This window comes from Mus musculus, chromosome 13 (assembly GCF_000001635.26).
Source record: "Mus musculus strain C57BL/6J chromosome 13, GRCm38.p6 C57BL/6J".
Taxonomy (NCBI): Eukaryota; Metazoa; Chordata; class Mammalia; order Rodentia; family Muridae; genus Mus; species Mus musculus.
In genome coordinates this window covers 66142399-66165017 of record NC_000079.6, presented here as the reverse complement: position 1 = coordinate 66165017, position 22619 = coordinate 66142399, and the positions used below count along the sequence as shown (strand labels likewise).

Sequence of the window (22619 nt, the reverse complement as noted above, 5' to 3'; positions counted from 1 at the left end):
GTGATATGCATAGACTTTTCCACACTCATTGCATTTGTAAGGTTTCTCTAAAACGTGTGTTCCTTTAAGTATTTGGAGTGTACTGTGACATGCAAAGGCTTTAACACATTTATTACAATCACAGGGCTTCTCTCAACTATGTGCTCATTTATGTACTTGGAGATGACTGTGATATGCAAAGGTTTTCTCATATCAATTACATTCATAAGGTTTCTCTCCTGCACAGTTTTTAAGTGTATTTGGAGATGACTGTGGCCTCGAAAGGGTTTACCTTATTCATTATATTCATGCAGGTTTTCTGCCATATGTGTTCTTTTATGTATGGGGTGATGACTGTGACACACAAGGGATTAGTACTCTGGAAAAATGGAAGGAGTTACTCTTTTGAATGTGTTCTTTTAAGTAGTTGTAGATGACAGTAAATTGCCAAGGTTTTTACCACAGTGATTACAATAATGAGGGTTCTCCCCAGTGTGCTTTACTTTGTGTACATGTGAAGAATTAAGACATGCAAAGGCTTTGCTGCATTGACAACATTCATGAGGTTTCTCTCTTGTATGTGATCTTTTATGTCATTGCAGATGACTGTGACTTGAAATGCTTTACAACACTGATTACATTCATAAGGTTTCTCTCCTGTATGTGTACTTTTAAAATAATGGAGATTACAAAGTTGCAAAGTCTTTACCACATTGATTATATTCATGAGGTTTCTGTCCAGTATGGGATCTTTTATTTTTTGGAGACAAGTGGAACATGCAAAGACTTCATTACGACATTGATTACATTCATAAGGTTTCTCTCCAAAATGGGTTGGTTCTTTAATGTTTCTTGAGATAATTGGTTTGGGCAAAGGCTTTTACCACATTGGTTACATTAAGATTTCTCTCCACTATGAGTTTTTTTTTTAATATCTTTGGAGACTTCTCTCTTGTGAATAGTCTTTCCACATTAATAATGATCCTACGATTACTCTCCAGTATGTGTTCTTTTATGTCTTTGGAGAGTAGTGGTTTTTACAAAGGCTTTACCACATTGATTACATTCATAAGGTTTCTCTCCAGTATGGGTTCTTTTATGACATTGGAGATGAGCGGGTCTTGCAAAGGCTTTACCACATTGATTACATTCATAAGGTTTCTCTCCAGTATGGGTTCTTTTATGATATCTGAGACTACTGTGACAGGAAAAGGCTTTACTGCAATGATTACATTCATAAGGTTTCTCTCCAGTATGGGTTGTTTTATGACATTGGAGATGACTGGGTGTTGCAAAGGCTTTCCCACATTGACTACATTCATGAGGTTTCTCTCCAGTATGGGTTCTTTTATGACGTTGGAGATGAGCGGGTCTTGCAAAGGCTTTACCACATTGATTACATTCATAAGGTTTCTCTCCAGTATGGATTCTTTTATGATATCCGAGAGTACTGTGATAGGAAAACGCTTTACCACATTGATTACATTCATAAGGTTTCTCTCCAGTATGGGTTCTTTTATGATATCTGAGACTACTGTGACAGGGAAAGGCTTTACCGCAATGATTACATTCATAAGGTTTCTCTCCAGTATGGGTTCTTTTATGACATTGGAGATCACTGGATGTTGCAAAGGCTTTCCCACATTGACTACATTCATGAGGTTTCTCTCCAGTATGGGTTCTTTTATGATATCTGAGACTACTGTGACAGGAAAAGGCTTTACCGCTATGATTACATTCATAAGGTTTCTCTCCAGTATGGGTTCTTTTATGACATTGGAGATCACTGGGTGTTTCAAAGGCTTTCCCACATTGACTACATTCATGAGGTTTCTCTCCAGTATGGGTTCTTTCATGACGTTGGAGATGAGCGGGTCTTGCAAAGGCTTTACCACATTGATTACATTTATAAGGTTTCTCTCCAGTATGGGTTCTTTTATGATATCCGAGAGTACTGTGATAGGAAAACGCTTTACCACATTGATTATATTCATAAGGTTTCTCTCCAGTATGGGTTCTTTTATGATAATGGAGATGAGCAGGTCTTGCAAAGGCTTTACCACATTGATTACATTCATAGAGTTTCTTCCAACTATGACTTCTTACACGCCTGGAATAATAATTGGCACATATGAAAGCTTTAACACACTCATTACCTTTATCAATCGTTTTATCTATATTAATTAATTTTACAGGTTGGTCTAATAAGAAAGAATTATCAGATCTTAAGCTTTTATCACTTTGCATGCTCATGGTGTTCTCCCTCTCTATGTGTTGTTTTGCCTCTTTGAAAACAGCTGTGATGGTAAGAGCATTTATAACATGGCTCATACATATATATAAACCTTTTTCTATATGAGATTTGTAAATGACGTATTTCCTGTACCTGAAGAACAATGGAACAACGCAGAGCTTTTTACAACTGATTGTATTCATAATTACCCTGTAGTGTGAATCACAGCACATTAGCACCGTGAAGCAGGAAAAACAGATAAATTTCCACGTTTCTAGTACCCACAGAGATTTTCCTCAGTGTGACTTTGAAGATGTTCTCAGTGAAATCAGAAAACTAATTAATTGCAAACTCCTATTATGTTCGGAAAGTCTAACAAAGTCAGAAAACTACATATCTTCTCATTGTTCTGCAAAACGGTGTGTTGCTATTTTCAATGTTCATAGACTCTCATGGTTTTGTCCATTTGAAACTTGATATACCCATTAAAAGAAGAACAAATGAAAGTTTTCCACATTGCATTCACAACAGTTGACATTTTGTTCCTTGTAGACATGCTGTATATGGATTAAGGTTTCTCCACTCAACATTTTTGACTCTCATAAACTGACCTCTCAATAAAGTTAGGAATGAGTCTGCAAGAATATAATTATCACCAACTTTACCTCGGAATATTTGCTTCTTAGAAGGATATATATATATATATATATATATATATATATATATATATATATATCACTATTCAATGTGCAACATTTAAATATAATGAGACTATACAGAGTGGTATTTCCATAGCACAGGTCTAATGGAGCTACAAATCAGATATAGGGATCTCTTAAGGCATTGTTTTCTTGTTTCCATTCTTAGAGGAATGCCTTGGAACCATAAATCAAATCATAGACTCTGAGGTACACGGACTTGCGAGAATATCATAATCATATCTACAGTTAATGGACTAATATTTGACACTCTTGCTTTTCTTTAGAACTTCCGGAATCTATTACAATTTCCTCACAGACATATTTGTATCAGCTTGCACATGAAAATTACCTTGTATGTCCTGGAGAACTTTGACATGGTTCTTCAATATGATGGTCTTCCCAATTGTAGCCTAAAATACAGCAACAGAAAATGAATGATATCTTATTAGAAATTAGGAATAATTGAAGTTACTGTGAATTTTCACAGCTGTGAACCTCAATCTTACTTGTTCTCAATTTAAATAACAGATCATCAATAACCAAAAAACATTTGTTCCCTTATTTTGAAAAGCAAAAGAAAATTCACAGTCTTACCTATAGAAGTAAGGTTCCAGTAGGTCTCCAACATCACATCTTTGTAGAGATTCATCTGAGAAGGACCCAGCAAATTCCACTCTTCTTTAGTGAAGTTCACATGCACATCATCAAAAGTCACTGCATCCTAAAATATCCCAGAAATGTGTACAATACAAAGCATGATACTAACCTCACTGTAAAGTAAATGTATGCTTCTTAGACAATATAATCACATAACTCAGGTTCTAACTACATTTATTTCCTGACACAGAAGTTATAGTCTAATCACCATTTCATTTTTTTTTTTTTTTTTTTGGTTTTTCGAGACAGGGTTTCTCTGTGTAGCCCTGGCTGTCCTGGAACTCACTTTGTAGACCAGGCTGGCCTCGAACTCAGAAATCCGCCTGCCTCTGCCTCCCGAGTGCTGGGATTAAAGGCGTGCGCCACCACGCCCGGCCACCATTTCATTTTAAAAGGAAATTGATTATAAAGTTCACCTATGTTGCTGTTGAACCTTTTGCCTAGAATATAGCCTTGCAAGGGAAATGCCAATTGAGAGGGAGACGCAAAGGGAAACAGATCAACAGTACCAAGACCAGATCTGAGAAACTGTATGAACAATTACTAACTACAAGAATATTGGACAAGATGGGGGTATTTGCTCATGACTCTAATCAGAAGCACAGGACGGTTCATTTCCTCAAGCGTGAGGCCTGCATCACCTATGCAACCAATTCCAGGACAGCAAAAGTTACATATTAGGACTCTCACTCCCCTGCAAAAATCACCCAAGGAAACAAATATGATAGAAAGAAACCATCATTCTGCACGGAAGTTCCTACATAGAATTATAACTGCAGTTCTGTATTCATCTTGCAGAAACATGAAGTACACCAGTTTAAGCTGCAACATTAATAAAATTTTGCTAAAGGAGAATGTATTTATAAAGAGTTACAGATGGACCAATTAAAATACTAGTTATATAAATGTTGATCACAAATATGCAATATAGAGCAAGAGAGATAGCTTGGCTGTGGAAAGCTCTTGTTGGTCTTCCATATAATTGTGGTCAATATTTAGCACTTACATGGGGACCAACAACTACCCATTACTTCAAGATCAGGAGTTTTGATGCCACCTACTGACAACAGTAAAAATAAGGCACACATGATATTCATATTCATGCACACAGACAAATACTTATATTTATTCAAAAATCAAAGAACAAACAAAAGAGTTAGGCAGATCATCATATACCCAGAATTCAATGACTCTGAAGCCTCAGGTAGTATTGATGTCATGAGCATATGTCATCCTGGAAAATAGAATATAACCTATATATTTAGTCAAATTTCAAAATTGAAGATGTGGATAAAGAACTGCACAGAAGCATATGCTTATTGTACAAAAATATGATAGGTGGCTGATGTGGTGTCTATACCTACTAACAGGACAAAAAGGATTTCACAGAGAAATTTTATCTCGAACAACAAAATCCAAAATAATAAAATTAAAAATGTAAAACCACCAGGCTTCTGAAATAGCTTAGAATTGAATAGCAAATGTGTCTACTGTATTATGTGATTTAGGGACAGAAACCAACTGGTGAATGTATGGGTGCCTGAGAAGAAAGACCCTCACTCCCCTGCAAATGTCACCCAAGGAAACAAAAATGATAGAAAGAACCCATAGTTCTGCACTGAAGTTCCTACAAAGAATTATACATTAACTGCAGTTCTGTATCCATCTTGCAGAAACATGAGGTACACCAGTTTAAACTATAACATTAATAAAATTTTGCTAAAATTTTGAATTATGAAAATTATGAATCAGTTTAAACCACAACGCTGTAGACACAAAGAACATATTTGTCCTGTCAAAGAGAAATGCAGAGGCAAAGCTGGATCAGAGACTGAGGGAATGGCCATGAAAACTTGCCCAAATAGAGACATATCCCATTTTATTTGTAACAACTAGAAACTGCAAACAATCCAGATGTCCCTCAACCGAAATACGTATACAGAAAATGTGGTTTATTTACAAAATGGAATACTAATAAGCTATTAAAAACAAGGACATCATGAATTTTCCAGGCCAATGGATACAGGTAGAAAATATCATCCTGAGTGAGGTAACCCAGAAACAAAATGACATGAATGTATGCACTCACTTACAAGTGAACATTAACCATAAAGTACAGGATATCCACACTATATTCCATAGAATCAAAGAAGCTAAACAAGAAGAAAAGCCCTAATGAGCATGGTAGAATCTCATTCAAAAGGGGGAATAAAACAGTCAGAGGAGGCAGATGGAAGAGAGAGACCTGGATGGGAGAGTGGATAACTAAGGGGAAGGGCGAGTGTCCAGGAAGAGGTGTTGTGAGAGACAAGAGTTGGTCAGAGAGTCAGGAATATGAATGGAATTCTGCAGCTTGAGGGAAAGGGGTATGGAAGGGTGGGGAATCTTTAGGTTGTGCCAGAGACCAGGAATGAGAGGTCACCAAGGATAATATTGGGGTGATCTTAGTTGAGATGCATGGCAAAGAGTTATGGACCCTCAAGAGGCCACATCCTGCTACCAGGCAGGACCTCTACTGGAGAATTAAGTACAGCAACTGAACCAAATATATTTGCTCCCAAAATTGGTCCTGTCTACAAGAAATGCAGGCACAAAGATGGAGCAGAGACTGATGGAATGCACAAATGATACCCTGACCAACTTGAGACCCATCCCATGGGCAAGCACGTATCCTGACATTAGTGACGGTCCTTTGTTATACTTGCAGACAGTAGCTTAGCATAACTGTCCTCTGAGAGTCTCCATCCAGCACCTGACTGAAAGATGCAGAGACCCACAGCCTATCATTGGACAGGGCTCAGGGAGTCTTTTGGAAGAGTTGGGGGAAAGGATTGAGGGCCTGCAAAGGAACAGGAAGTCTATTAGAAGATCCAGCGAGTGAACTATCAGGTACACTAGGAGATTCTCAGAGAGTGACCCACCAGCCAAAGAGCAAACACAGGGTGGGCCAAGACCCTACCATATATGCAGTAAATGTGCTTCAGTCTTCACATGGGTCCTGAAACAAGTAGAGTGAGGGGATGTCCTGTAAGGTGTTGTCTGTCTGTCCAACCTGTTCCTCTAACTTGGCTGCCTTGTCTGACCTCAGTAGCAGAGACTTGACTTTCCATGTTTGGGGGATACTCAAGTGGTCCCCAATCTCCCTGGGTAAATGAAAAGGAGTTAAGGATGAGGGACTGTGCAATGTGGAAAGGGGAAGGGGTAGCAATTAGAATATATGTTGAATAAATATATAAGTGGGAAAAGTGAACAAATACATAAAATGGAATAAAAATATACAAATCAGCCAATTATTTTTAAAGTTTTCCCTACTCAGTATCTCATAGGAAAACCTGAGTAAGAAATATTTTTGGCCAAAATATTACACAAATGACCTCTAGCTAAAGTTTTCACAGAGTCAATTTTCCACTGATATACAGTGACCTCCACTTCCTCTGGCTACATTACTGCCAACACTCGAATCTTTCAGGTTCTATGACTACAACCGTTAAGCTCCACCTACAGCTTTCTATGATTTTTGACATCTCAATTTTTGATATTTTCCACATTCCTCCAAAAGAGAACATAGATTCTGTCCAGCAGCAAAATCACCTTTTTATACAAATTTTTGTTGTTGTTGTTCTAACTTGCTACTCTGCTGCTGAATAGACTCCTGCAAGCAAAAGCATCTCAGGCAGTAGATGGTTGTTGTACATGGTTCAGTCAGATCACTGTCCACCATTCTGGAAAGTTAGAATAGAAACTGGAGCTAGAATATGAAGGAAAAATAATGAAGAACAAACACTGTTTCTTGGCTTATTCTCTTACTTGGTCACTGTCCCATGCTCAGCTAGCTCTCATCCAGCCCAGGCCCACTTGCTTAAGAATATTGCCTCCCTCAGTAGAAAGCCTTCCCAAAATATCATCAACACTATCTCTCACAGACATAGCAACCAGCCATTCTGATGAGAGCACACCTTCAATTGAGATTCCTTAATATGTCTGTAGCTCTGAAATTTTGAGAACTGAAGACAATTATGACATGGAGACAATAATAAATGAGGAAATTGTAAAAAACAAAACCAATGTGCTAACCATATCAATTACAGGAGCCACTGTCACCACAAGAGAGAGGTGGATTTTTGGCTGAGCCAGGGAAAAATGGAGAGGGCACCTGGCTTAGAGCAGTGAAGGATACACTGGAAAGAGGAGTTCAGAGGCTTTGCTGCTCTGGTTTGAGGTATCTTTATCCCATGTTCTCAGGCTAGTGCTACCAAAGAGGTGGCTAAAGCAGCTGGAAGGTGAACAGAGAAGCACATTGCACCGCAAGCCTAGAAATAACACTGCTGGTCTAATGAGATATGTTAAATTTGTTGCAGTGGATGAAGAACAACTTTCCCTCTAATGACAGTTCAGAGTCCAAAACTACAGAGTCACATATGGACTGGGAACAGGATTGATCAGGAGGGGAAAATGAGGTCTTTGTCCTTTCCACCCTGTAAAACAGGATAGGGAGAGCCTGATTTTGCCCTGGATTGGGTGTCCAAGAGCTCTCTATAATGGGCAATCTAGTGGGTGTAGGTCCTCTTAGGAAGAAGGATTTAACCCCAGATGATGATTTAGTAAATAAATCAATTGGAATGAAAAAAATTCTTATTTCCCCTCTCTCAGTCACAGAATAATAAAGTACCACACACATGAGAGAAAGTCACAAGGTGTCAGTAAAGGCTACCCAGCAAATTCATACATGTGTGCAGAGGAGAAGATGAAGACAGGATGGCAGCTGTGAGTCATGAAGCAGGGTTTCAAGTCTGCACTAACCTTCCAAGCATTTTAGACCAAGGGCGCACCATCCTCTATACCAGACTATGGAACATCTTCCAAGGCCCTGTGGCTACAACTCTCCAGTGCACCCACTGTACCATGGTTCCAAGTTCACTTTAGTCATCTCCCTCCATGAATAATTAAGAAAAATATGAAAACCAAGACACACCTACACAAATGTAACAGATAAGCCATTGATACAAAGAACAACAATGACACATTCTAACAGCTGGCCTTTTAACATCTCTGTTGTGAGTCCTGGAAGTCTTGGAGTGTCACTCAACACACCAAGATATTATACCCAAGTCACAGGAACCTCAATGACAACCAAGGATCTTATTGCAATGCAAACACACAAGGTTTTTTATTATGGGCTCAGTAACAAGGTCTGTCACCAGTCAACCTGGCATCAGGTCCAAAATGAGAGACCAAGTCTAGAGGTGCTGGATATATATTGTAGTTACAGCAAGCCTGGGGAATTTCCATACAGGTCAGCAACCTAATATTTTGAAAACTGTATATCTGGCATAATCTGCAGGAACCAAACATGAGGCAAAAACTATCTGACAACCATGATGGCTAAGCTAACATTTTTTCCCTGCAAGGTATATTAGTTATCTAGATGTAGCTTGACCCTGCTGCTGTACCTTCACTGGCTGCTCATAGGATGTTTGCTCAGGTGTTCTTTGTGCACTCAAAAACGCAATTGGTTGTGCTTTACAACTCACCCTTGTGCCTGAGCCCATTATTATTGGAAAATACTCCTGTTCAAGCACAAGCCATGCCTGCCAGTAGACTAGGTAATTTGTCCAAAGACCTACCCCACTATCTATTACTGCAGACCCTAATATCATCATAAATTTTATCAAAATATGAGAATAAAGATTATTTCAGTTCAATATTACTCACACAAACATGAACATAAAACACATACACATTGTTCTTTACGTCAGGTGTTGAAAGTCAGTGTCATTTTTCCTCAAAATATTGTTTGCTGCTTTATTTTTTAAATATTATTTGGTAGTTTATTTTTGACATTGTCATTCAATTGCTCCTTTTTATATATTTCCTGTTTCTAAAATGCCCTTTATCCCACTCTCTGCACTCCTAAAATGCAAATGGCCTCTTATTTCATTGATTCTTACTGAATGTGCACATATTTGCATATACATTTATATTTTGAAACACAAATTGTAGAGACTGTGTAAAATTGCATATATTTATGTTTTGAAAGGCCACATAGCAGTAAAATCACTCTAAAAGACATTCTGCTTTACATAAAAATCAGGGTCTTGATCAGCCACCATCAGAGATCTTTCCTTCTGTAATAGATAGAAACAAATACAAATACCCTTAGCCAGTCAGTTTTGAGAATGTGAAAGACTTTGGAACACACATTCATAAATGGGCTGTCTTCATAAAATCCCTTGGGTCAGGACTCAGGAAATATGGTGGAAGTATAGGTAGAAGTATATCAGTGCCAGAGGGGATTGAGAAATCCCACCATGGAAAACAGGACTTCTAAAACATGAAAGAGAGATGCACATATGACGTTACAGAGAATGTGGCAGCATGCACAGGGCCTGCATGTTTCTGTTCAAAATGGGGTCTCAATACTGAGAGGGGAATGGAACTACATCGCCATTTCAATTCAGTTGATGGTCATTTACAAAAAAAACAACATTAATTGTTTTTATGATATAAAATGCTCAATGATATGAAGGATGACATTATACATGGGTATCTATCCCACGAAGTTGTTGAGGATGGCATCCTATATGTAGAAATCATTGTATAGAAAAATAGTGGCCACAAGATGAATGAAGCAGGGGCCATTAAAGTTCCTGTCTATATTAAAAATGATTTAACAGACTTGCTTTCAGGTATGATTTACAAGAATCTCTTTTTTTCAAGAGATGTACTCAAATGTAGGACATTCACGGGGTATTCAAACTACTCTTAAGGGCAAAGCTTATGCCCAGCAGCAGATGGGAAACACCAAACAAACTCAAAGACTTTGTTGGTAGTTCGTTGTCTCATAATGCTTTTCCAGGACTTTTAGATTTGTTTGGATTCTGTGTTCATTTGTTTTGTTGTGTTTTGTTTCTTGTTTTTAATCTCAAAGTTCCTTTTTAAGTGTATTGTGTTTTATATGTAAATTTTTTTCCATTTTTTATTAGGTATTTAGCTCATTTACATTTCCAATGCTATACCAAAAGTCCCCCATACCCACCCACCCCCACTCCCCTACCCACCCACTCCCCCTTTTTGGCCCTGGCGTTCCCCTGTTCTGGGGCATATAAAGTTTGTGTGTCCAATGGGCCTCTCTTTCCAGTGATGGCCGACTAGGCCATCTTTTGATACACATGCAGCTAGAGTCAAGAGCTCCGGGGTACTGGTTAGTTCATAATGTTGATCCACCTATAGGGTTGCAGATCCCTTTAGCTCCTTGGGTACTTTCTCTAGCTCCTCCATTGGGAGCCCTGTGATCCATCCATTAGCTGACTGTGGGCATCCACTTCTGTGTTTGCTAGGCCCCGGCATAGTCTCACAAGAGACAGCTACATCTGGGTCCTTTCGATAAAATCTTGCTAGTGTATGCAATGGTGTCAGCGTTTGGATGCTGATTATGGGGTGGATCCATGGATAAGGCAGTCTCTACATGGTCCATCCTTTCATCTCAGCTCCAAACTTTGTCTCTGTAACTCCTTCCAAGGGTGTTTTGTTCCCACTTCTAAGGAGGGGCATAGTGTCCACACTTCAGTCTTCATTTTTCTTGAGTTTCATGTGTTTAGGAAATTGTATCTTATATCTTGGGTATCCTAGGTTTTGGGCTAATATCCACTTATCAGTGAGTACATATTGTGTGAGTTCCTTTGTGAATGTGTTACCTCACTCAGGATGATGCCCTCCAGGTCCATCCATTTGCCTAGGAATTTCATAAATTCATTCTTTTTAATAGCTGAGTAGTACTCCATTGTGTAGATGTACCACATTTTCTGTATCCATTCCTCTGTTGAGGGGCATCTGGGTTCTTTCCAGCTTCTGGCTATTATAAATAAGGCTGCTATGAAGATAGTGGAGCATGTGTCCTTCTTACCAGTTGGGACATCTTCTGGATATATGCCCAGGAGAGGTATTGCTGGATCCTCCGGTAGTTCTATGTCCAATTTTCTGAGGAACTGCCAGACGGATTTCCAGAGTGGTTGTACAAGCCTGCAATCCCACCAACAATGGAGGAGTGTTCCTCTTTCTCCACATCCTCGCCAGCATCTGCTGTCACCTGAATTTTTGATCTTAGCCATTCTGACTGGTGTGAGGTGGAATCTCAGGGTTGTTTTGATTTGCATTTCCCTGATGATTAAGGATGTTGAACATTTTTTCAGGTGCTTCTCTGCCATTCGGTATTCCTCAGGTGAGAATTCTTTGTTCAGTTCTGAGCCCCATTTTTTAATGGGGTTATTTGATTTTCTGAAGTCCACCTTCTTGAGTTCTTTATATATGTTGGATATTAGTCCCCTATCTGATTTAGGATAGGTAAAGATCCTTTCCCAATCTGTTGGTGGTCTCTTTGTCTTATTGACGGTGTCTTTTGCCTTGCAGAAACTTTGGAGTTTCATTAGGTCCCATTTGTCAATTCTCGATCTTACAGCACAAGCCATTGCTGTTCTGTTCAGGAATTTTTGCCCTGTGCCCATATCTTCAAGGCTTTTCCCCACTTTCTCCTCTATAAGTTTCAGTGTCTCTGGTTTTATGTGAAGTTCTTTGATCCATTTAGATTTGACCTTAGTACAAGGAGATAAGTATGGATCGATTCGCATTCTTCTACATGATAACAACCAGTTGTGCCAGCACCAATTGTTGAAAATGCTGTCTTTCTTCCACTGGATGGTTTTAGCTCCCTTGTCGAAGATCAAGTGACCATAGGTGTGTGGGTTCATTTCTGGGTCTTCAATTCTATTCCATTGGTCTACTTGTCTGTCTCTATACCAGTACCATGCCGTTTTTTACCACAATTGCTCTGTAGTAAAGCTTTAGGTCAGGCATGGTGATTCCACCAGAGGTTCTTTTATCCTTGAGAAGAGTTTTTGCTATCCTAGGTTTTTTGTTATTCCAGATGAATTTGCAAATTGCTCCTTCTAATTCGTTGAAGAATTGAGTTGGAATTTTGATGGGGATTGCATTGAATCTGTAGATTGCTTTTGGCAAGATAGCCATTTTTACAATGTTGATCCTGCCAATCCATGAGCATGGGAGATCTTTCCATCTTCTGAGATCTTCTTTAATTTCTTTCTTCAGAGACTTGAAGTTTTTATCATACAGATCTTTCACTTCCTTAGTTAGAGTCACGCCGAGATATTTTATATTATTTGTGACTATTGAGAAGGGTGTTGTTTCCCTAATTTCTTTCTCAGCCTGTTTATTCTTTGTGTAGAGAAAGGCCATTGACTTGTTTGAGTTTATTTTATATCCAGCTACTTCACCGAAGCTGTTTATCAGGTTTAGGAGTTCTCTGGTGGAATTTTTAGGGTCACTTATATATACTATCATATCATATCATCTGCAAAAAGTGATATTTTGACTTCCTCCTTTCCAATTTGTATCCCCTTGATCTCCTTTTGTTGTAGAACTGCTCTGGCTAATACTTCAAGTACTATGTTGAAAAGGTAGGGAGAAAGTTGGCAGCCTTCTCTAGTCCCTGATTTTAGTGGGATTGCTTCCAGCTTCTCTCCATTTACTTTGATGTTGGCTACTGGTTTGCTGTAGATTGCTTTTATCATGTTTAGGTATGGGCCTTGAATTCCTGATCTTTCCAGAACTTTTATCATGAATGGGTGTTGGATCTTGTCAAATGCTTTTTCTGCATCTAACGAGATGATCATGTGGTTTTTGTCTTTGAGTTTGTTTATATAGTGGATTACATTGATGGATTTTCGTATATTAAACCATCCCTGCATCCCTGGAATAAAATCTACTTGGTCAGGATGGATGATTGCTTTAATGTGTTCTTGGATTTGGTTAGCGAGAATTTTATTGAGGATTTTTGCATCGATATTCATAAGAGAAATTGGTCTGAAGTTCTCTATCTTTGTTGGATCTTTCTGTGGTTTAGGTATCAGAGTAATAGTGGCTTCATAAAATGAGTTGGGTAGAATACTTTCTACTTCTATCTTGTGAAAAAGTTTGTGCAGAACTGGAATTAGATCTTCTTTGAAGGTCTGATAGAACTCTGCACTAAACCCGTCTGGTCCTGGGCTTTTTTTGGCTGGGAGACTATTTATAACTGCTTCTATTTCTTTAGGGGATATGGGACTGTTTAGAAGGTCAACTTGATCCTGATTCAACTTTGGTACCTGGTATCTGTCCAGAAATTTGTCCATTTCGTCCAGGTTTTCCAGTTTTGTTGAGTATAGCCTTTTGTAGAAGGATCTGATGGTGTTTTGGATTTCTTCAGGATCTGTTGTTATGTCTCCCTTTTCAGTTCTGATTTTGTTAATTAGGATTTTGTCTCTGTGCCCTCTAGTGAGTCTAGCTAAGGGTTTATCTATCTTGTTGATTTTCTCAAAGAACAAACTCCTCGTTTGGTTAATTCTTTGAATAGTTCTTCTTGTTTCCACTTGGTTGATTTCACCCTTGAGTTTGATTATTTCCTGCCGTCTACTCCTCTTGGGTGAATTTGCTTCCTTTTTTTCTAGAGCTTTTAGATGTGTTGTCAAGCTGCTAGTATGTGCTCTCTCCCGTTTCTTCATGGAGGCACTCAGAGCTATGAGTTTCCCTATTAGAAATGCTTTCATTGTGTCCCAAAGGTTTGGGTACGTTGTGGCTTCATTTTCATTAAACTCTAAAAAGTCTTTAATTTCTTTCTTTATTCCTTCCTTGACCAAGGTATCATTGAGAAGAGTGTTGTTCAGTTTCCACGTGAGTGTTGGCTTTCTGTTATTTTTTTTGTTATTGAAGATCAGCCTTAGTGCATGGTGATCTGATAGGATACATGGGACAATTTCAATATTTTTGAATCTGTTGAGGCTTGTTTTGTGACCTATTATGTGGTCAATTTTGGAGAAGGTACCATGAGGTGCTGAGAAGAAGGTATATCCTTTTGTTTTAGGATAAAATGTTCTGTAGATATCTGTCAGATCCATTTGTTTCATCACTTCTGTTAGTTTCAGTGTGTCCCTGTTTAGTTTCTGTTTCCATGATCTGTCCATTGGTGAAAGTGGTGTGTTGAAGTCTCCCACTATTATTGTGTGAGGTGCAATGTGTGCTTTGAGCTTTACTAAAGTTTCTTTAATGAATGTGGCTGCCCTTGTATTTGGAGCATAGATATTCAGAATTGAGAGTTCCTCTTGGAGGATTTTACCTTTGATGAGAACGAAGTGCCCCTCCTTGTCTTTTTTGATGACTTTGGGTTGGAAGTCAATCTTATCAGATATTAGGATGGCTACTCCAGCTTGTTTCTTCATACCATTTGCTTGGAAAATTGTTTTCCAGCCTTTTATTCTGAGGTAGTGTCTATCTTTTTCTCTGAGATGTGTCTCCTGTAAACAGCAATATGTTGGGTCTTGTTTGTGTAGCCAGTTTGTTAGTCTATGTCTTTTTATTGGGGAGTTGAGACCATTGATGTTAAGAGATATTAAGGAAAAGTAATTGTTGCTTCCTGTTATTTTTGTTGTTAAAGTTGGCATTCTGTTCTTGTGGCTGTCTTCTTTTAGGTTTGTTGAGGGATTACCTTCTTGTTTTTTCTAGGGCATTGTTCCCGTTCTTGTATTGGTTTTTTTCTGTTATTAACCTTTGAAGGGCTGGATTCGTGGAGAGATAATGTGTGAATTTGGTTTTGTCGTGGAATACTTTGGTTTCTCCATCTATGGTAATTGAGAGTTTGGCTGGGTATAGTAGCCTGGGCTGGAATTTGTGTTCTCTTAGTGTCTGTATAACATCTGTCTAGGCTCTTCTGGCTTTCATAGTCTCTGGTGAAAAATCTGGTGTAATTCTGATAGGCTTGCCTTTGTATGTTACTTGACCTTTTTCCCTTACCGCTTTTAGTATTCTATCTTTATTTAGTGCATTTGTTGTTCTGATTATTATGTGTCGGGAGGAATTTCTTTTCTGGTCCAGTCTATTTGGAGTTCTGTAGGCTTCTTGTATGTTCATAGGTATCTCTTTCTTTATATTTGGGAAGTTTTCTTCAATAATTTTGTTGAAGATGTTTGCTGGTCCTTTGAGTTGAAAATCTTCATTCTCATCCACTCCTATTATCCGTAGGTTTGGTCTTCTCATTGTGTCCTGGATTTCCTGGATATTTTGAGTTAGGATCTTTTTGCATTTTCCATTTTCTTTGATTGTTGTGCCGATGTTCTCTATGGAATCTTCTGCACCTGAGATTCTCTCTTCCATCTCTTGTATTCTGTTGCTGATGCTCAAATCTATGGTTCCAGATTTCTTTCCTAGGGTTTCTATCTCCAGTGTTGCCTCACTTTGAGTTTTCTTTATTGTTTCTACTTCCCTTTTTAGGTCTAGTATGGTTTTGTTCATTTCCATCACCTCTTTGTATGTTTTTTCCTCTTTTTCTGTAAGGACTTCTACCTGTTTGATTGTGTTTTCCTGTTTTTCTTTAAGGACTTGTAACTCTTTAGCAGTGTTCTCCTGTATTTCTTTAAGTGATTTATTAAAGTCCTTCTTGATGTCCTCTACCATCATCATGAGATATGCTTTTAAATCTAGGTCTAGGTTTTCGGGTGTGTTGGGGTGCCCTGGACTGGGCGAAGTGGGAGTGCTGGGTTCTGATGATGGTGAGTGGTCTTGGTTCCTGTTAGTAGGATTCCTACGTTTACCTTTCACCATCTGGTAATCTCTGGAGTTAGTAGTTATAGTTGACTCTGTTTAGAGATTGTTCTTCTGGTGATTCTGTTACCGTCTCTCAGCAGACCTGGGAGACAGATTCTCTCCTCTGAGTTTCAGTGCTCAGAGCACTCTCTGCTGGCAAGCTCTCTTACAGGGAAGGTGCACAGATATCTTGTTTTTGGACCTACTCCTGGTCGAAGAAGAAGGCCCAAAACAGGGCCTCTCTCAGAACCTGTGTTGCTTTGGCAGTTCCCAGAAGCTGTCAGCTTCTGTGGTGCAGACTCTCACCTGTGCAGACTAAATTCCTAAGTTCCAGGGAGTCCTGGAACCAAGATGGCGACCGCTGCTGCTGAGGCTGAGGCCGCCTCCCAAGCCAGGCGGACACCTGTCCTCTGGTCCGGATGGTGGCCGGCTGTCTGCGGCCCGCCAAGGGTGCTGCCTCAGCGGCTCTGTGCTTCTGCCCGACCCAGAAGCTGTCCGGTTCTCTGGCGCACCCTCTAACCTGTTCAGACTAATTTCCTAGGTCCCGCGGAGTCCCGGAACCCAGATGGCAACTGCTGCTGCTCTTATATGTAAATTTTATACGTAAATTCTTTTTGTGAATTTGAGTCTGTGTGTATAGGTTTCTTATACTTTTTCTTTATCTTCTTTTCATCTGTTCATTTTTCATTTTGTCATATTACAGTTATTTTATTTTTATAATTAATAAAATAATTATGATGATAACAACAATAATAAATCAGATATTTAGTCTATAACAACAAAAAGAAAGAAAGGGTATGGATTTGAATGTGTAGCACAGGGCAGGAAAATCTGGAAGGAGATTGGTAAGGAGAGAGGCAACCTATGTTCAATAATAGAAAAACAGAGAGAAAAAAGAGAAGACCATCAATGTACATTGTATAACTCCATTCCAGCAATAAATCAAATAAAATGCTCTGTGACATTAAGGATGACATCATACCTTCATGAAGTTCTCCAGGATGGCGCCCTATATGGACAAATCATTTTCTAAAAACATAATGGCCACCAGATGAATGAAAAAATGAGACATTAATGTTCATGTCTAAATTATTAATGATTAAACAGACTTGCCTTCATGCATGGTTTACAAGAACCTCTTTTGTGATTATAAATTTGCATTTATGATTGAACTACCAATAGCACCTTTGAAAATAAAAACAATTGTCACAGAGAACGTGGACATGCTTAATCGAGCAAGCAAAACACACATGTGAGGTTTTCTCCCTAATAGATTCATGAAGCTTCCCTCTAAGTAGCTAGAAATCAGTCTGACATTAAAATAGCAGTTACTAAGGAGATTAAAAGCTCATCATATAACACAGTATTATTAAAATGCTGTCCCAGGGAGTGATTACTGTCAAATGCCATCTTTTGCTTTCTTTACATATGCCTCTTATTTGGTCTTATTTAACATTTTAAATGGAATTACATACACCACTGTTGCATTTACCACAGTTGCTCTGCCTTTGCTTTTTTTTTTCTTTGCTATTTTCTCTCAATTACCATTATCTGACCTTCCTGTTCTGTTGTAGTCATCAGAAAGATATTAATTTGATATAATGGAGACATCTTTCCTCTTTTTATTAATCATTTTATTTGTTTACAATTCAAATGATAACCCCCTTCCCTCTTCCCCCTCCACACACTCCCCATCCCATTGCCCTCTCCTCTTTGCCTCCACCCACTCCAGAGTCACACTGCTTTAGCATCGCCCTACACTGGGGCATCAAGCCTCCACAGGACCAAGAGCCTCCCCTCCCACTGATGCCAGATGAAGCCATCCTCTGCTACATATAGAGCTGGAGCCATGGATCTCTCCATGCATACTCTTTGGTAGGTGGTTTAGTCCCTGGATGCTCTTTGTGGTCCAGTGGGTTGATTTGTTCTTCCTATGGGGTTGCAATCCCCTTCAGCTCTGTCAGCCCTTCCCTAACTCTTCTGACGGGGTCTTGTCTGTGATTAGACAGAAATGATTCTGGGATAAAGTTTTGAGATGGATGGGTGGCCCAATCCCTCAACTGGTGCCTGTGCCTATCTACTGGAAGTGGTGTCTACAGGTTTTATCTCCTCTTTGTTGGATATTTTGGCTAATGTCATTCCCCTTGGGACCTGGGAACCTCTCACTTCCCTGGTATCTGGGACTTTCTAGAGGCTATCCCCAGTTCCCCATCCTCTAGTGCTAAGTATTTATATTTCCTGATCCTCTGTACTTCTCTCTTGTCTCTTCCCATACCTTATCCTACCCACCCTTTTATTATGTCCCCTTCCTCACTCCCTTTTAGGTACCCATGAAGCAACTTCATTTGAAACTTTTGCCCCAAGGAATGGCTAATAGCTTTACATTATGTAAAAAATTTTGTTGCAGCTTCTATACAAGAAGTCAGGACATTGAATCTTCCAGTGTCTATCGTTCATTATATGGATATTTTATCAGATGATCCCTCTGAAGGAGTTTTACTACAAGCCTTGTCTCTGATACAAGGAGCTTTAAAATTTTGGAGTGGTTGTTGTTCAAAGGCAGTATCTTTTGGCCTCCTCCAAGAGGCTGGCGTCAAGTCTCCAGCTCTGCCCTCTGCAGCACTCTAGGCTCAGGTGGATCCACTTCACTGATGCTGCTATTCTTGGAGATCATACCATGGTACTGGCATCTCTAACAAGTGGGGTTTTTGCTGCAAATAGGCCCCCACCAATAGCCTCTCATAGGCTCTCATCACGTGAGCCAAGCCTCAACTCTTTTTCATGACCTCTCCATTCTTGAGCTGTCAATTAAAACTGAGGCTGAACCTTCACCAATAGCCCCCATGCCCTGATCCCGTCACCCATGACTACCACGTGCCACAGTGACACCCCACCGAGTGACTCCTGAACCAGACACCCCAACCCTGCACTGCTCCTCTGTGCCCCAGGCAGCGCACAACCTTAGCAAGGCTTGGGATGAGGATGGGACACAGAGTGGTAAGTGACACCCCTTCTTCCCCGGAAAGACTGGGCTTAGCCATGGAGGGGGGGGGGCGCGGAATTCCAATGTCACCAGGGAATCACTGATGCATGTGGTGGGGGCTAGGGGTCAGAACCTGGAGTGCACAGTGGGCAGGGCAGAGGCTGGTTTGGAGTATGGTGGATAGTGTCAGGGTCTTCTCAGGGTTATAGGACAGTGTCATCCTGGTCACAGGGCAATATAGAGGTCATGATGGGGTCAAAGGTTGGGGTTTACATATGATGTCAGGGTCAGGTCTAAAGTTGGGGTCCAAGTATAGGTAAGGGATCACATAGGTGGCTATTGGTCACTGCTGCCAGGGACTGGGATCACCATGCCATCCAGGAGACCTTGGGTGAACTCTGGCCACCCTCCAGCCCTGCCCCCTCGCCCCGCCCCCAAGACAGCTGTGTGACCTAAGCCCCAGGGGGAAGAGAGAGGTGGGAGGGTGTAGAAGGGAGGGCCCTGGCACTGGCAGGACAGACCCAAGGGAGGACACAGCCATGGGTGTGACCCCGCATGACTCCTATGCTCTCCAAATGGCTATGCCTTTTGCTGGGATCCTGCTGAGTGCTCAGGGTCGCCGCCCTCGCCGTTCTGCCCCGCCTCCCTGCCTGTCCCACAGACCCCCGCCCCGCCACACGCGCGAATGTGCACAAGTGCTCTGTCCCTGCACCTGGACCCCCATGATCCTAGTTGCGGCAGTGCTGGCAGTGCTGGTGTGGCGCTGCTACTTCCAGTTCCCATCCCGGGAAGGTTGCCCACTAGTGATGAGCTCTTCCCATTACAGCGCCTGTCCTTGCTTCCCTTCCAATCCTATAAATGCAGCGTATCTGTCTCCCTCTGAGCCGCCCTGAGAGCAGACCCTCAGCTCTTGAAGACTCCTGGAAGGAGAAATGGAAGCAGGATCGCTCATCCAGTCATCACTCCCAAATCTATAAGAAACTTCCATAAGGAATTTTCTTTTCTTCTTTCTTTTAAAGATTTATTTATTTATTAAGTATACAGAGTACTGCCTGATTTTACACCTGAAGGCCACAAGAGGGAGCCAGATTCCATGACACGGAGTCATTTGTCCAGCCACCAAAAGAAGGTACAAAATATCACAGCACCTGGTAGAATTCAAACTCATGACCTTTGGGAGAACCGTTTGTGCCCTTAACCGCTAAGCTACCTGTTCTCAGTTTTTACATTTGACCTTTTGGCGTCATGGCCGCCTGAGGAGACAGGAACAGATAGGGAATCTGCGCATGCTCACTCGCCGGAGGCGGGTAAAAGTCCTGTCTCAAAGATTTTTCTTTTTGGAAGAAATGAACATTTTACTTAAACTTTAGAAGAGATGAGAAAGAAAACCCACGTTTTCCTGGGAAGCCGCGAGTGAGCGCCGCAGCCCCCACCAAACTCCTCCCCGTTCCCCGCGCCAAACTGTGGAGGAGGCCCGGAAGCAGAAACCGCGTAACAGCTTTTATTTTAATTATTGTTGTTGATAATTGATAAAGTTCAACGTCTGTCTCGCGGAAACCTGGAAATAAAGTTTCTTCCTCGTTTTATAAATGACTTCCGGTGGCCACAGGGAGAAAACAAAGACCAAGGACCTTTCAGAGGCCATGAAATGAATTTCTAACCTGGAGCCAGACTCGTGATCCTGAACAGCAGAGGAGTCTAGCCTCGGCTCGGGATCAGAGTTTTCACCTAGAAGTGGGGCTATCTGGGAGGCACGTAATAAACAGACACAGACTGCTTTTTTTGTGTGCAAGCTGACAGGCGGTTTTTCAAGGCTTAGAGTTTCTCTCTCACTCTCTGCACTCCTCGCTAGCTTGCTCAGAGCTCAAGGCTGCACGCTCTGCTTTCTCCTGTGTGCTTTTCACACACACGCCTCACATGCTCCTCACACGAGCCTCACAAACATGTCTCACACATGTTTCACATGCCTCACACTAGCCTCACACACACACCTCCAGCACCTCACACATGCCTCTCACACATGTCTCACATGCCTCACACTAGCTTCACACACACATCACACACGCCTCACACACATACCTCACAGGCCTCACACACACGCCTCACACATGTCTCACATGCCTCACACTAGCCTCACACACACGCACAAACACCATACCCGCCTCACACACACAACCTCTCACGCCTCACACACAGGCCTCACACTAGCCTCACACACACACCACACATGCCTCAACACACGCCTCGCACATGCCTCAACACATGCCTCATACGCACCACACACACACACACACACACACACACACACATACTCCGCATGCATTCTTCCTTCACTCACTCGCTCTCCACCGGCTCCTCTCAGGCTCTCTCGCCTTCTTCTTTCCCCAGTCTTTTATTGACACTCCAAAAGCAGGAACAAAAAAAAAGCACTGTATATTCATTGGCAAATCAAATTCAAAATCTGCCAGGCATCAGCCAGAAAGAATCAAGTCAACCCTTAACTCAGTGGTTCCACTGGCTTTCCACCTCAGCACACTGCACACAGTGACCCTCCCGCTTCCCTGTGCTCTGACATAGTTTTAAGAGTATAAGATTTTAAATATTCCAAACTTGCTCATCCAGGAACCACTCTCAACTGCTATGCAAAACTCATTTCATAAGTTATTTCCTTTCCTGGAATCCCGATGTTGGCTGTAGTTCATTTTCTAATCATTTCTGTCAAACATTCTCTGCATGTTAAGCATGAATCCAGAATTGCTATTGTGCAGTTATTGCATTGTATCCAAGATGAGAGTGCAAGCAAGCACCCGGGCCAGTAGGACTGCTCTTCACTGGGCCCCAGGCCTCAGTTTTTTAATCTTTTTAAGAATTGTGACATCAGGGAACATCTAGTTTCACAGAACTCACATCGGTATAATTGAATGATTATGCACATCAGGGGCAACTGAAAAGCAGTCACACACGAATGAAATCTATACAGGCACTGTCCAGGGCTAAGGTTGGAAGATATGGGAACAACTGATTTTTACACGGAGCTGCCACAGGCTCCTGAGATATTTCCATCCTGGCCTGCTGTAGGCAGTCTCTGTCGTGGCATGCTGTCCCCACCAGGCCATTTTCTGCGGAGCCATTCCTCCCAACTGCCCCCCACCTACCATGCCCCAGTGCCCATAGCATCCTGTAGATGACCTCTCTCCTCCCTGTCTCAGACTTCTCAGGCCTCATCTCTGCCCCTCCCCAGTGAGAATCCATCTTTGCTCAGGCAGTCTCTGGCTATTTTACACAGACTGTGAGACGTCCTGTGCCATGTAGAGGATAGAGGTCCCCACGAGTCATCTTCATCTTCTGAGTCATTGTCCACCACACTCACAGGGACACAGCCTGACAATTCACCCCATGGCTGAGCTCGGGGGACACCAGCAACAGAGCAAGCAGGCCC

The 22619-nt window shown here is 41.1% G+C and overlaps 1 protein-coding gene and 1 pseudogene across 1 annotated transcript; one reads left to right on the top strand and one right to left on the bottom strand.

The window, feature by feature from the left end:
- Gm17514 (predicted gene, 17514) overlaps positions 1-22619 on the top strand; it is a 65535-nt pseudogene that overhangs the window by 42057 nt on the left and 859 nt on the right.
- On the bottom strand, positions 1048-2052 carry Gm45965 (predicted gene, 45965; the record flags this gene model as incomplete). The annotated part of the gene is made up of 1 exon (XM_030247509.1): positions 1048-2052. A coding segment is annotated over one exon (1005 nt), but the record flags the coding sequence as incomplete, so codon positions are not given.